At 58.8% G+C, this 12,854-nt stretch overlaps 1 protein-coding gene across 1 annotated transcript; it reads left to right on the top strand.

Moving 5' to 3' along the window:
* SPATA20 (spermatogenesis associated 20) lies at positions 1–7,178 on the top strand. Its single transcript, XM_023553582.2, has 15 exons — positions 1–180; positions 288–352; positions 533–687; positions 767–910; positions 1,006–1,207; positions 1,714–1,844; positions 1,945–2,049; positions 2,310–2,384; positions 2,482–2,691; positions 2,780–2,972; positions 3,217–3,385; positions 3,677–3,888; positions 5,381–5,580; positions 6,702–6,782; positions 6,935–7,178. Exons 1-15 carry the CDS (start codon positions 56–58, stop codon positions 7,103–7,105), a joined length of 2,238 nt encoding a protein of 745 aa, XP_023409350.1. The 5' UTR covers positions 1–55; the 3' UTR covers positions 7,106–7,178.
* The last annotated feature ends 5,676 nt before the right edge of the window (positions 7,179–12,854 follow it).

The raw sequence follows: 12,854 nt of genomic DNA on the forward strand, positions 1-12,854 counted from the left end.
GGGTAGCTCCTCCCGGGACAAGGACCGAAGTGCAACGGTCACTAGTTCTGTGCCCATGCCTGCTGGAGGGAAGGGCAGCCGGCCTAGCTGCCCCCCGTCCATACCGCAGAGAGCCCCTAACCGCCTCGTCAACGAGAAGTCACCATACCTGCTGCAGCATGCCTACAACCCAGTGGACTGGTGAGTACCTCTCCCAATTCGATGCCCCCGACTCAAAGCAACTGAGGTCTCAGTTCCCTCCTAGACTCGCTAGGCTAGTGACTGATGCCCCACCCTTCTGGGCCTAGGTACCCCTGGGGACAGGAAGCCTTCGACAAGGCCAGGAAAGAAAACAAGCCAATTTTCCTCTCAGGTAATGCGCACACCTTCCTAGGACGGGGGAGGGGGCCAGTGAATGGGGTAGGGCCCTCTGGTCCTGGGGGGCTCCCAGGAAACTAGAGATCAGAGCCTCTTCAGTCCAGCTGGGCCCCCTTGGCTGACCCCCTGCGGACCCATCACTGGTTCTCTGACCCCTTCCTTGGCCCTATTCCAGTGGGGTACTCCACCTGCCACTGGTGCCACATGATGGAGGAGGAGTCCTTCCAGAACGAGGAGATTGGCCGCCTGCTCAGTGAGGACTTCGTCAGTGTGAAGGTGGACAGGGAGGAGCGGCCGGATGTCGACAAAGTGTACATGACCTTCGTGCAGGTGAGCGTCTTCCTGTGGGAGTTGCGGGGGTGTGTTGCCCCAGTGCTGGGGATGCTCACCCTTGCCCTCTCTCCACCAGGCCACCAGCAGCGGTGGGGGCTGGCCCATGAGTGTGTGGCTGACTCCCAACCTCCAGCCCTTTGTAGGGGGCACGTATTTCCCCCCTGAGGATGGCTTGACCCGAGTTGGCTTCCGCACGGTGTTGCTCCGAATACGGGACCAGGTGGGCATGCATGGCAGGGGCTGGGGGCGCCAGGGCTGAGTGAACAAGGAGCTCGCACCCTGTGCTCACTCCCAGGTCTCTCCCGCCTCCTACAGTGGAAACAGAACAGGAACACCCTTTTAGAAAACAGCCAGCGTGTCACAGCAGCCCTGCTGGCCCGGTCGGAGATCAGCATGGGCGACCGCCAGCTGCCGCCCTCTGCTGCCACCATGAACAGCCGCTGCTTCCAGCAGCTGGATGAGGGCTACGACGAGGAGTATGGTGGCTTCGCTGAGGCCCCCAAGTTCCCCACGCCGGGTCAGTGCCCCCCTCCATGCCCTAACCCCGGCCTGGCTAATTACCTTCTGATTCTTGTCCTGATCAGTGAGCTTCTGACCCCTGGCTTGGTCGTTAACCTGATTGGACAGTGACCTCCTTACATTAGCCTGTCAGTGGCCTTCTGGTCCTCTAGCTAGCTGATGAAGATCTGCCTTCTGGTCTCAACAGTGTATGTTTTACCCTGACCTGGATAATGATCTCTGACTCCAGGTCTAGTCAGTGACACTCTAACTGTGGGCTGGCTTATGATTCCTGTGTTCTGGTCTGGTCAGTGTCCTTCTGACCCCTTGTTGGCCAATGCTATTTTGACCTGTGGCTTGGGCAGTGATCTTCTGTCCTCTGCGTTGACCACATACTTCCTGACCCCCAGCCTATCCAGAGAACTCCTAACCCCAATCTGGCCAAAGGCCTCCTGACTCCTCAGACTTCACTCCCCACCCCGCCACCCCCCATTCTCTCACCTGTGTGCTTTCGGCACCCCACAGTGATCCTGAGCTTCCTCTTCTCCTACTGGCTCAGCCATCGAATAACCCAGGATGGCTCTCGGGCCCAGCAGATGGCCTTGCATACCCTGAAAATGATGGCCAACGGGGGCATCCGGGACCATGTGGGGCAGGTGAGAGGGGCCGGGTATTCCCTGGAGGGGGCATTAGGAGGCACTGGGATGGGGGAAAAAGCTGGGATCAGCTTTCAGCTCCGTGTCCCACCTGGCACAGGGCTTTCACCGCTACTCCACGGACCGCCAGTGGCTCGTCCCCCACTTTGAGAAGATGCTGTATGACCAGGCACAGCTTGCGGTGGCCTATTCGCAGGCTTTCCAGGTGACCCCATACCCCAGCCCAGAGCAAAGTCTCCCATACCTCAGCTTGTCCACCTAATCCTGGCTGTCCCTCCCAAGGCCTTTCTAGCAACTGCTGGCTCCCTTATAACTTCAACTCCTAATTCCCTTCCATAAGCCTCCTGTCCAGGCTTCCTTCCCTCACCTTCCTGGGAGAATGTTGGACGCCCCCACCCCATGCTATGCCGTGTTCTTAGGCCTCCCCAGTGACCTCTGTTTATACCCTGCTTCCTTTCTCCTCAGATTTCTGGTGACGAATTCTACTCCGACGTTGCCAAAGGTATCCTGCAGTATGTGTCCAGGAGCCTGAGTCACCGGGTGTGTGTCCTCCAGAGGCAGGGGGTCTGGCTATGGGGGGGGTCAGGGCCTCCACTCCCTTTAGGACTGGGGCCAGCCAACTCTCCCCTCCCCATAGTCTGGAGGCTTCTACAGTGCAGAGGACGCGGACTCACCCCCAGAGCGGGGCATGCGGCCGAAAGAGGGTGCTTTCTATTTGTGGACAGTCAAGGAGATCCAGCAGCTCCTCCCCGAGCCTGTGCTGGGTGCCAGTGAGCCGCTGACCTCCGGCCAGCTCCTCACGAAGCACTACGGGCTCACAGAGGCAGGCAATATCAGCCCCAACCAGGTGAGGGCTTCTGGGGACACGGGAGGTGTTCTGAAGCCAGACAAGCTTGTAGACTCCCTAAGCCTAAGACAAGGGCTGTTTTCTCCAGGACCCCAAGGGGGAGCTGCAGGGCCAGAACGTGCTCAACGTCCGGTACTCGCTGGAGCTGACCGCTGCCCGCTTTGGCTTGGACGTGGAGGCTGTACGGACCTTGCTCAATTTGGGGCTAGAGAAGCTCTTCCAGGTCCGGAAACATCGACCAAGGCCACACCTGGACTCCAAGATGTTGGCTGCCTGGAATGGTAGGGTGGCCATGTCTGAGGCCTGATCCTGTTTGTAGAATTACTCTTCACAAGCCCCTTTTGTATGTCAGGCACCTGCTAAGTGGTAGTTTCTCCTTCGTTAGGTGTATCATCCCCAATTTATAGATGAGCAAACCCAAAGTCACGCAGGTAGTGAGTAGCAGGGCCTGGGAGGGGGTTGGGGTAGATATACCTGGAGGCCCCCAACCAGCTTCCCACAACCATCAGTCTCTCCTCCCTCCAGGGCTGATGGTGTCTGGCTACGCAGTGACCGGGGCTGTCCTGGGCATGGACAGGCTTATCAACTGTGCCATCAATGGTGCCAAGTTCCTGAAGCGGCACATGTTTGACGTGGCCACTGGCCGCCTGATGCGGACCTGCTACGCGGGCTCTGGGGGGACAGTGGAGCACAGGTGGGGGGCCAGGCAGACAGGGAGGGCTTGTCTCCCTGCGCTCCCCCCTCCAACCTCTGCCCCTGTCCTCCACTCTGAGTAGCCTCTAATGCTGGCCCTGTCATCTACTCACCATGCTGAGTTCTTAACCTCCCTAGGTATGTTTGCTTATCCAGGAAGCGGGCTAATGGTACCCACCTGAGAGGTAGATTTTGCCGGTTAAGTGAAATAATGCATGAAAAAGCCCCTTCTGTGAAAGCCCCTCTGTCCCCCGGGCCTGTCCCCAGCCTCCTTCAATGCCTCTCCCTGCAGCGACCCGCCCTGCTGGGGCTTCTTGGAGGACTACGCCTTCGTGGTACGGGGCCTGCTGGACCTGTACGAAGCCTCTCAGGAGAGCGCGTGGCTCGAGTGGGCTCTGCGGCTGCAGGACACTCAGGACAGGCTCTTCTGGGACTCCCGTGGTGGCGGCTACTTCTGCAGTGAGGCTGAGCTGGGGGCTGGCCTGCCTCTGCGCCTGAAGGACGGTCAGTGGGGAAGTGGGATAGAAGGGTTGGCCTGGGGTCCTGAACCCATCTGAGGCTTGGTTTTCCCAGGGACCTTAAGTGCAGTATGGGGGTGAAGAGCTGGCGTGGGCTGGGCTGGGCTGGGCTGGGCCGTCCTAGGTTCATGTCCCACCTCCATCACTTATCAACTGGGTGACTTGGGGCTGCTCTCACACGTCTCTGAGATTCAGTTTCTTAATTTGTAAAACGGAGCCAACATTGGTACTACCTCACAGGGTTGATGGAAAGATCAGTTTACCTAATCCGTGCTTACGCTTAGCACAGTAACTGGTATGGATTCATGTGTTGGTGTGCAAGACCGATGTGATCCATGCTCTCATGAAGCTTGTGGTGTAGTAGGGGAGACCGCTAATAAACAGTAATGCTTCATGCAAAAATGCACGCACAAATGTGCAGTAAAAATTGTGGTGAGTACCACAAAAATGTACGAACCCTCTAGCCGGGCCCCCATCCCCTTACTTTCCACAGTAGCACTTACTGTCACCCAACGTGTCTTTACTTGGCTGTTGCTAATGGTCTCTCTCCCCTCATTCCAATATATGCTTCTGGGGAGCAGCCCTTTCTGTCTACTATGTCCCCAGGGTCTAGAGCAGGCCTGGCACAATAAATATTAGCTGCGTGGAGGAAAGGGCCTTGAGAGAAACATCAGAGGGGCCAATCAGATGGGGGAAGCCAAGGAATGCCTGTGACGAGTGTCATGTAACCTGAGGACCGAAGGACAAAACAGAGCCATGTGGTCCTGGAGGCATTGGGGAGAGTCCAGGCAGAGGGGACAGGCTGTGAGAGGACTGAGGGCAAAGATTCTGTGCCCTGGAGGACAGAGGGATGTGGACAGTGCAAGAGAGGGGGGCACCAAGGTGGGCAGGGCCTCGTAGGCCGTGGCAAGGAATGGAAGGCTCTGAAGGGTTTTAAGTGGGTTGTGACCCGATCTGATTTAGGTTTAAGGTCACTCTGTCACTCTGACTCCTGGTGGAGAAGGAATGGGGGCAGGGGAAATGGGGAGACCAGTGAGAAAGCTGTTACTGGCGTCCAGTCCAGGCAAGTGTTGGTGAACTGACCAGGGTAGAAGAGATGGGAGAAGTGGCCGGCTTTGGATCTATCTTATAGCAGACCTGACAGGATTTGTGGATAGATTAGAAGTGGAGGGAGAGAGAGGGAGGGAGGAGCAAGGGTGATGCCCATTCTGGCTTGAGCAGCGGGGTGATTAGATCGAGGTGTCAACAGTGGGATGGGGAAGACTGGGAACCAATAGTTCAGCCAGGATGAGTAGAGCTGAGGGTGCCGGTGGGAGAAATAAGTATCAGTAACAGGAGGGGCTGGCATTTAACTCTCAGGCCTGGGGGAGAACAGGGTGGCCAGGGATCTTCTAGAACCCCATCCCATCACCCAGTAGCTCTGGCCACAGTCCTGGGGCAGTGGCTGCTACCCTCACTCCCTCCACCCCACACTGCAGACCAGGATGGTGCAGAGCCCAGCGCTAACTCTGTGTCGGCCCACAACCTGCTCCGGCTGCATGGCTTCACGGGCCACAAGGACTGGATGGACAAGTGTGTGTGCCTGCTGACTGCCTTCTCTGAGCGCATGCGCCGTGTCCCGGTGGCACTGCCCGAGATGGTCCGTGCCCTCTCAGCCCACCAGCAGACCCTTAAGCAGGTGGGGTGTGTGTGAGGGCATGTGAGTTGGGGCTACGCTGGGGGATGGGGGAAGGGGTGGAGGCTCCCGGGGCTGCACCCTACCCCAGAGCTCAGGTGTGAGTAACTATGTGCAGGTCTCTCTGTGTTTGTAGGTGTGTGGCCATCTGCCAGTGTGTGTGCACGTATGCCTGAGGCAGGCTCCGTGTGAATGTCTGTAAGGGCTGCTCTCCAGGTGGAGGTGCCTATGTGAGTATGTGTGTCTATGGAGACTGGCTCTGGCACAGCTGGGTACCTGCCTGTCACTGGACTCTCAGAGTGTGGGGGCAGGAGGCAGGGACTAAATATATAAATTTGCTCTGGTGGCTGAGAGTGTGTCTGGGCTTTGCCCTGTGTGTGTGTGTTCTTGTGTGCATCTCTGTCTATTAGTGTACCGGGGTCTGTGGGTTGTGTGTAGGTATCTGCGTGCATATCCCTATGTGTGGTATTGCTGTGTGTGGATGTGTATGACCTTGTGAATGTGTCTCTGTGTGCTGTCCTTTCTTGGTATGTGCTTGCTGAGTGTTTGCCAGTATGCATTTGCCTCTGTGTGTGTGTCTTCAGGTTTGTCTGCCTATATTTGCCTGTTTGTCCATGTTATCTCTGCCTCTCTGTCTCTGTCTGTGTTTGGTGTTTGCATGTGTATCTGCCTCTCTGTAAGCATCTCTGTGTGGCTGTTCTGTGTGGCTTCTTGTGTATGGGCCTCCGTGTTTGTCTTTCCCAGTGTTTGGGGTCTCCTGTGTGTGTTTGTAACTGTACTACTTATGTATGACATCACCACTTTGTGTATCCTTGTGTATGTGTGTGTGTGTGTTCCCACTTGCCAAGCACTGAATCTGGTGGAGTTTTACTGCAGCTGGGCTGGGGGACACTGAGATGAGTCCCCATTCCCAGCTGTCCCCAGGCCTTCTTCTTTCCTGAACTCTGACCTCTCCAATCTAGGCTTTGGGGACCCCACTTAGAGGCAGCTTCCCCAGTGGGGAAAGGGTTGAAGCTGAAAGGAAAATTCTTAGGGATAGAGAGTGGGGTGGAGGGAGGGTGGTGAAACCCTCGCGGGCCTGAGGCCTGACCCCAGACACTGGAGTAACCTTTTGTTTTGGCCAGATTGTGATCTGTGGAGACCCCCAGGCGAAGGACACCAAGGCTCTGGTGCAGTGTGTCCACTCTGTCTACATCCCCAACAAGGTGCGTGTGCCCTGAGCTCGCCCTACCCTCTGTCTCCCCGCGTTTTCTTCTCCAGCCCCTCTGAAGGCTTGCGGGGAGATAACCCAGCAGTGGACCCCACTGGGGGCCCCTGTGCCCCTCTCTGTGACCCTCTCTGCTCTGTCACTCCCCAGGTGCTGATCCTGGCCGACGGGGACCCTTCGAGCTTCCTATCCCGCCAGCTGCCCTTCCTAAACACCCTGCGACGGCTGGAGGACCAGGCCACTGCATACGTGTGTGAGAACCAGGCCTGCTCAATGCCCATCACCGAGCCCTGTGAACTACGAAAACTGCTGCTCCAGTGACTGTCCCTACCCCTCAGACTGAGGCAGAAGGTGGCACTCCCCAACTGGCCAGAGACTCCGGCTCTGCAGGACCTTGCACAACCTGCAGCCATCCCTGGGCCTCTTGCCACCAGGTGACCTTGGCCGCCCTTGCTGCTCCCCCATGGTCATCCATCCACACACCCTGGAATAAACCTAACAGTGTCCCGCAGTGACCTCAGGGATCAGCCTCGCTTGTGAAGGAGGGGCCTAGGTTCTCACCTCGAAGGCAGCAGCCCAGGGCCCCTTTCTCTGGGAGCCCCCAATAAACCCCTCTGCCCTCTCCCCTTCCTTCTTTGCCTTCCAGAGTCACCAGGCTGACCCACTCATGGTCATTGCAGCCTGAATGAAACTGAGATCAGGGACCAAAACCAAGAACGGTGCAAGGCCAGGGTGGGGATGGGAGTGGGGACTGGCCCAGAAGGAAGAAAGACTGGTTCTCACCCTCAAGGGGTTGGATTGGGAAGGGGGCCTGCCTTCTCTTCCCCATTCTCCCCTCCCTTTTGAGCTGGAGAAGGGGCAGAGAGACAGGACTGCTTTATGTAAGCTTTCATTTTTCACAGAATGGCAGCGTTTGTTTATGCCCTGGTGGATTATAGGAGCTGCTGTTATGAGGACTAAGACATTTCTTTTAGGGTATTTATTTAGCCCCCAGCTTCACCAGGTTGGAGCCAGGGCCTCCATGTCGGAGGTCGTATTCTCCGTCCCCCTGCTTTCATGCAAGGGAAAGTGTTCTGCCCCAGAACTGAGTCCTCTTGTGCAGAGAAAGCTGCTCCTTCCTGCTCCTCCTCCTGCCCCTCAGTGTTGGGAGGTGCTCATGAGTTCATCCTTGGCACCCACATCTTTGCAGACCCCAGAAACTTCATCTTAGCTTCCCCCAGGGCAGGGAATTGGGAAGCATGCTTTGGGAAGTTGAAGAGTGATGGGGTTGACAGGCCAGGGGGAGGAGAAGGACCTGCCCCTAGGGCCTCCAGGAGTCAGCAGAGCTTGGGCACTGTCATAGCCTCAAAGCCAAATAGCACAGAGAGCCAAAAGAGACCACTGGGGACAAGGAGGCCTGCATGGCGCCAATGCTTGTGGGGGTGTCAGTGTGGGAGGAGGGCAGACAGGAGCCGGGAGGCTGGACTGAGTGACTCCAAGGACTGCTGGAGACCATGACCATCCCCTGCACATGGTCACACTTGACCACAAATGGTCACTGGGACCCCAGTCAGCTCTGTCTGGGCAGCTGGTCTTTCGGTGCAAGCCACCCGGCCCATCTGGAGGGGATTAGGGCTCCAGCCAACAAGGTCAGCTGGCCCCTTTCTGGCTGGAGCCCTCTTGGCCTTGCCAGGAAGTCAGAGGGCTGGGAGAGGGGGTGCTGTGGGGTGGGAGGAGGAGGAGCATGGTGAAGCACAGGTGGCGTTTTTGGCAGTCCTAGCCCTGGCTTTGGGACAGTCTGGCAGTTTGCAAAGCCCTTTTGCCTCTGTGACCCCACTGACCCTCGCGAATAGCCTCATACAGAAATATTCAAGGCTCTGAGAGGGTAAGAGACTGGCCTGAGGCTACTCAGCACATCTCATTCTCTCTGGGGTCTTCAAGGTACAATAAAGAGCACTGAGGTTTCCTATTCCCCAGGGAAGCCCAGGCACAGTGTGAAAGAGGGCGCATTCACCACCCCTCCATCCAGTTTTCCTTCTGCTGTGTCTCCTCCTTCCCTTCTCCTGGCACTAGGCACATGGCAGTGGGATCCGGTGAGCTGGTTCAGAGGAAAGATGTAGGGCCCAAAGGGTTGGTTTTCATGGCAGTGCTTGCATTTTCTAAAGAGGGTAAGGCTGAACACAAATCTTGCTCAGATGGTGAGATTGTAAAAGTCCGCAGCATCCCTTCCCTTGCTGCTTCCTCTCAGGTCGTGGTCCCTGCCCATGGCTCTCCGGTCCGACTGTCCTGGAGCAGCTGTGGGCCAGAGTGATTGGAGACAGAGCATCCCAGTCTGGGCAGTCACTTAAGTCATTTCATCTTTCTGAGGCTCAGTTTCTTTATCTGAAAAATGGGGCAACAACCACCTACCTCCCTAGGCTGTTGAGGTGACTAAATGGGATACTGTTTGTATCATCACTGAGCAGAGTATCACCAATGTTAAGATTATCTCCACTACCAAGGGAGCTAGATGGGCTGCGAGAAAGGGGTGAAGGTGAGAGGGCTGGTGGGGCCTGGAGGAGGCAGGAGAGGGCTGGAGGGGACAGAAGGGGGCTGGTGGAGCAGGGCCTATATGGAGGAGGTTCTCCCTCAAATTCAAGAGAGCACTTAGACAACACAGGACAACCTGCTAACTTCTTTGTTGGGAAACTGAGTCCCAAAGAGAGAAGTTTCTTGCCTCTCTCCACCCCCTGACCCCACGAAGGTTATTCATCTAACAAAGATTTATTAAGCATCTGCTATGTGCCAGACACTAGACTAGACTCTGATGAGTAAAATGAACAGAGCCTCTGCCTTCAGGGAACATACAGCCTAGAGGGGAGACAGATAATCATTGCATCACTGTAATTCCAGACCCGGCTGAGTGCTATGAGGTTCCAGAAACTTTTTTTGGCTCTTTGCTGTATTTTCGGCATCTTGGCACTTAGTAGGCGTTGTCGTACTTGCTGAGAGAAGACCACTCTGAAGAGGTGATGTCTGAGTTGAGCCTTGGAGGGCAGGAGTTAAAGATGGTTTACAGGCTTCCTTTGCCTTCTCTTTGGGTCCTGCTTCCCTGCTCCCTTCCCCCACTCACACTAACCAGAGCATCTCTGATTGGATGTCCAAGTCCTCCCCTCTCCCCCAGGGATCAGGATGCCTTGGGTGGCAGGTCTCCCCCAGGCCCGGAGCCCAGGAAAGTAGCTGTGGGTCTCAGTTTGTCCAGATGGTGTGTGTGTGTGTGTGTGTGTGTGTGTGTGTACCTGCCCCCCCCCCCCCAGTTATTTTCTAGAACAGAGTTCAGCCCAGAGACAAGGGGTGGCCTGGATGATGGATGTGGAGCCTGCTGGCCAGCAGGGAGCCTCGCCATTGGACTGGGCAGGCCTCACTGGCCTCATCTCCCCTCTCTATAAAGAGGGGGTGATGAGAGTCGCTACCTCCCTTTGCCAGCCCTGGGGCATCTTGACCCTGGCCGAGGAAGGGCAGGCCTGCTGGCAGAGTGCGGGTCGGCAGGAGAGATGAGGGTGTGAGACGCCGTGCAAACCACAAATAAACCCCCTTTTCCAGAGAATGGCCCTGAAGTTCAAGACACCGGCACCACACGCTCAGAATGAGAGCAGAGACACCCGCCAGGAGAGAAAGGCACTTAGGGGATTTGTTCATTAGCATGAAATGCAAATAAGCCTGGCCTCATTTGCACAACTCGGTGCCCGGATTCGGCGAAAGGGCAAGCTAGGAGGCAGCAGCACAGCCGCCGGTCTGCCCTCTGCAGCCCCCGTTCACCCTCTCAGGGTGGGAGCAGTGATGCCCCCGGCCCCACGCAGCAGGAGGGGAAAGTCGGGGCCATGTGGGTGGCGCAGCCTCCCGCGGGCGAAAAACCCTCTGGAGTCGGGGGGCGCCAGAGATCAATATGTAAGCGCCCCGAAGTCTCAGGGGAGGGAGCTAAGCCCCCCGGTTCCTCCGGGTCTACCTCCTGCAGATACTGGGGAAATGCTTCCCGACGTCTAACCCTCTGTGTCCCCCAACCACCTGGCCCAGAGCTCCCACTGTGCTCCGCTCCCGGGTACCCATCGCCTCTTGTGGTGGCGTCGGCAGCGGGAGGATGTTGGAGCTGACTGAGCCGGACCCTCGGGGACGTCAGGCGGGACGACGGCGGGGGTCTGCGCGTGCGTGTGCACTCGTGGGTAGCCGCAAACCCTCGAGGACCGGCTCCCAGTAGGTTGGAGGTGTGCTGAAGAAGCATACCCGCGAAGCTCCTGTCCCGTAGACAGGCTCCCCCAAAGCCACACTGGGACTGGAGAGGGCGAACCTGAGGCACGGAGTGGGGTGCGGGTGGGAGTTGTGCAAGTTAAGAGTCTTTAAGGCCAAGTTCTGTGCTTCTACCCCCTCCCACACATCGCGGCTCCCACAGGACCCTTTGCACTGGCCTCGCTCCGCCCTACAGCTGCTTCTCAGCATTCGGGTTCTATGCTCCGGCGCGACCTGTCCGAGGCCCCGTGTTCAAGCGCAAAGCCCCCTCGTGGGGTCTACGCCCTAAAGGCCCCTAGACGCAGAGGGAATGAAGCCCAGGGGTGTCAAGGTGAGGTCAGGGCCAGCGCATTAGGGTTAGAAGGTCAGGGTCAAAGTCGCAGAAGCGGACCTAGGAGCAGGTTCTACAAGTAGAGGGGGTCGGTGGAGGCCACGCCCAGACCAAGCCTACCCTGGCCTTTCCCTGGCTCCGCCTCCTTCCAAGGCCCGCTCCCTCCAGCCTGAAGCCACACCCCCGGGACGCCCTGCTCCATTACTCCTCCCCGAGTCCCGCTCCCAGGCTCTCTTCCAGGGTGGTCGATTAACCAGGTGGAGACCCGGGATTTCGCTCTGGCACCCTGCTCACACACCTCACCCCTGGGCCGCCCACCTCCGGGCAGACCCAGAACTGAGAGCCATCCTCCGGCTGCGGTCAATTCGGAGGTTGTGGACAAAGGATGCACGAGGGCCAGCAGCCCTGCTCCGGGGCCCCGCGCCGAATCCTTTGATTCTGAGGGTTACTTCCAGGGGAGTCCCAGAGACCCCAGCTGCCAATAGGAAAGTGGGTTCGGTCTGGGAAGCCGTCTGATTGGCTCCGGTCTTCAGGAGCGGACCTTGAGGCAAGAGGAGGGGAGAGAGGCGGTCCTGGGTTTTGGGGTGGGAATCGGATTCCAGCTGTGGTTCTCTCCCTCGGCGTCCCCGCCCGCACTGCCACTGCTGCGGGCCAATGGACGTGCGACTCGGGGCTGGCGGCGCGCCGCCATTGGCTGAGAGGCTGGCTGGGGAGAGGCGGGGCCGAGGCTTGAAGTTGGAGTGAGGGATCCAGCTGTGGTGTGCGCCGGGCTCCTCGCCGCCGCTTTCGCTCGCTCGCTCCGCGGCTCGGCCCGAGGAGGCAGTGGCGCCGGCGACAGCCACGGCAGCAGCAGCTACCGCGGCGGCTGCGGCGGCGGCATCTCCGCCTCCACCCCCGCCCGGGAAGGCCCTCCACCGTCTCCCCGCCCCTCCCGGACCGTGAGCCGGCCGCGGGGCGGAGGAAGGAGCCGCCCCCCACCCCTTCCAAACCCACCCCCAAAGAGAGCCCTCCTCCCCTCCCCCCGCCGCCGCTGGCGCGGAGCCGGGGCGATGCTGACCCCTTAGATCCCGCTCCAGCTGCGCCGCGGGAAGAGGGGGAGCCCCTCCCCCGACCCCCGCCCTCCGCTGGGTGTCCCCCTTTCTCTCCCCCTCTTGGGGCCGCTTCGCCGAAGGTGGCACCGAATCCGGCGGCAGGAGCCTGGGCGCGAAGCGAGGAAGGCGGAACAAAGTGAGGGGTAGCCGGCCAGCTGGCCCAGGGGGCCCAGGGGAAGAGGGACTTTCGCCGGGCGGGGCTCCCCTGCGGCCCGGCGCCCCGCGGGCAGCATGCCCCTGCGGGCAGGGGGAGCTGGGCTGAACTGGCCCTCCCGGGGCCTCAGCCTGCGCCCTAGAGCCCCCCAGATGAGCCCTCGCCGTGCCCCCCCGGTTGCGTGAGGACACCTCCTCTGAGGGGCGCCGCTCGCCCCTCTCCGGCCCGCCCGGGGCCCCAGCTGGCCAGAGG

The sequence above is a fragment of the Loxodonta africana genome, chromosome 18, assembly GCF_030014295.1.
Source record: "Loxodonta africana isolate mLoxAfr1 chromosome 18, mLoxAfr1.hap2, whole genome shotgun sequence".
NCBI classification, from domain to species: Eukaryota; Metazoa; Chordata; class Mammalia; order Proboscidea; family Elephantidae; genus Loxodonta; species Loxodonta africana.

What these genes read in the sequence shown, in the direction of transcription:
- SPATA20 (XM_023553582.2), top strand. Translation starts at nt 56, where the DNA reads ATGCCTGCTGGAGGGAAGGGCAGCCGGCCTAGCTGCCCCCCGTCCATA. An exon ending in CAAGCCAATTTTCCTCTCAG is followed by an intron (nt 353 to 532) that starts GTAATGCGCACA and finishes GCCCTATTCCAG; the next exon opens with TGGGGTACTCCACCTGCCAC. An exon ending in GATGTTGGCTGCCTGGAATG is followed by an intron (nt 2,973 to 3,216) that starts GTAGGGTGGCCA and finishes TCCTCCCTCCAG; the next exon opens with GGCTGATGGTGTCTGGCTAC.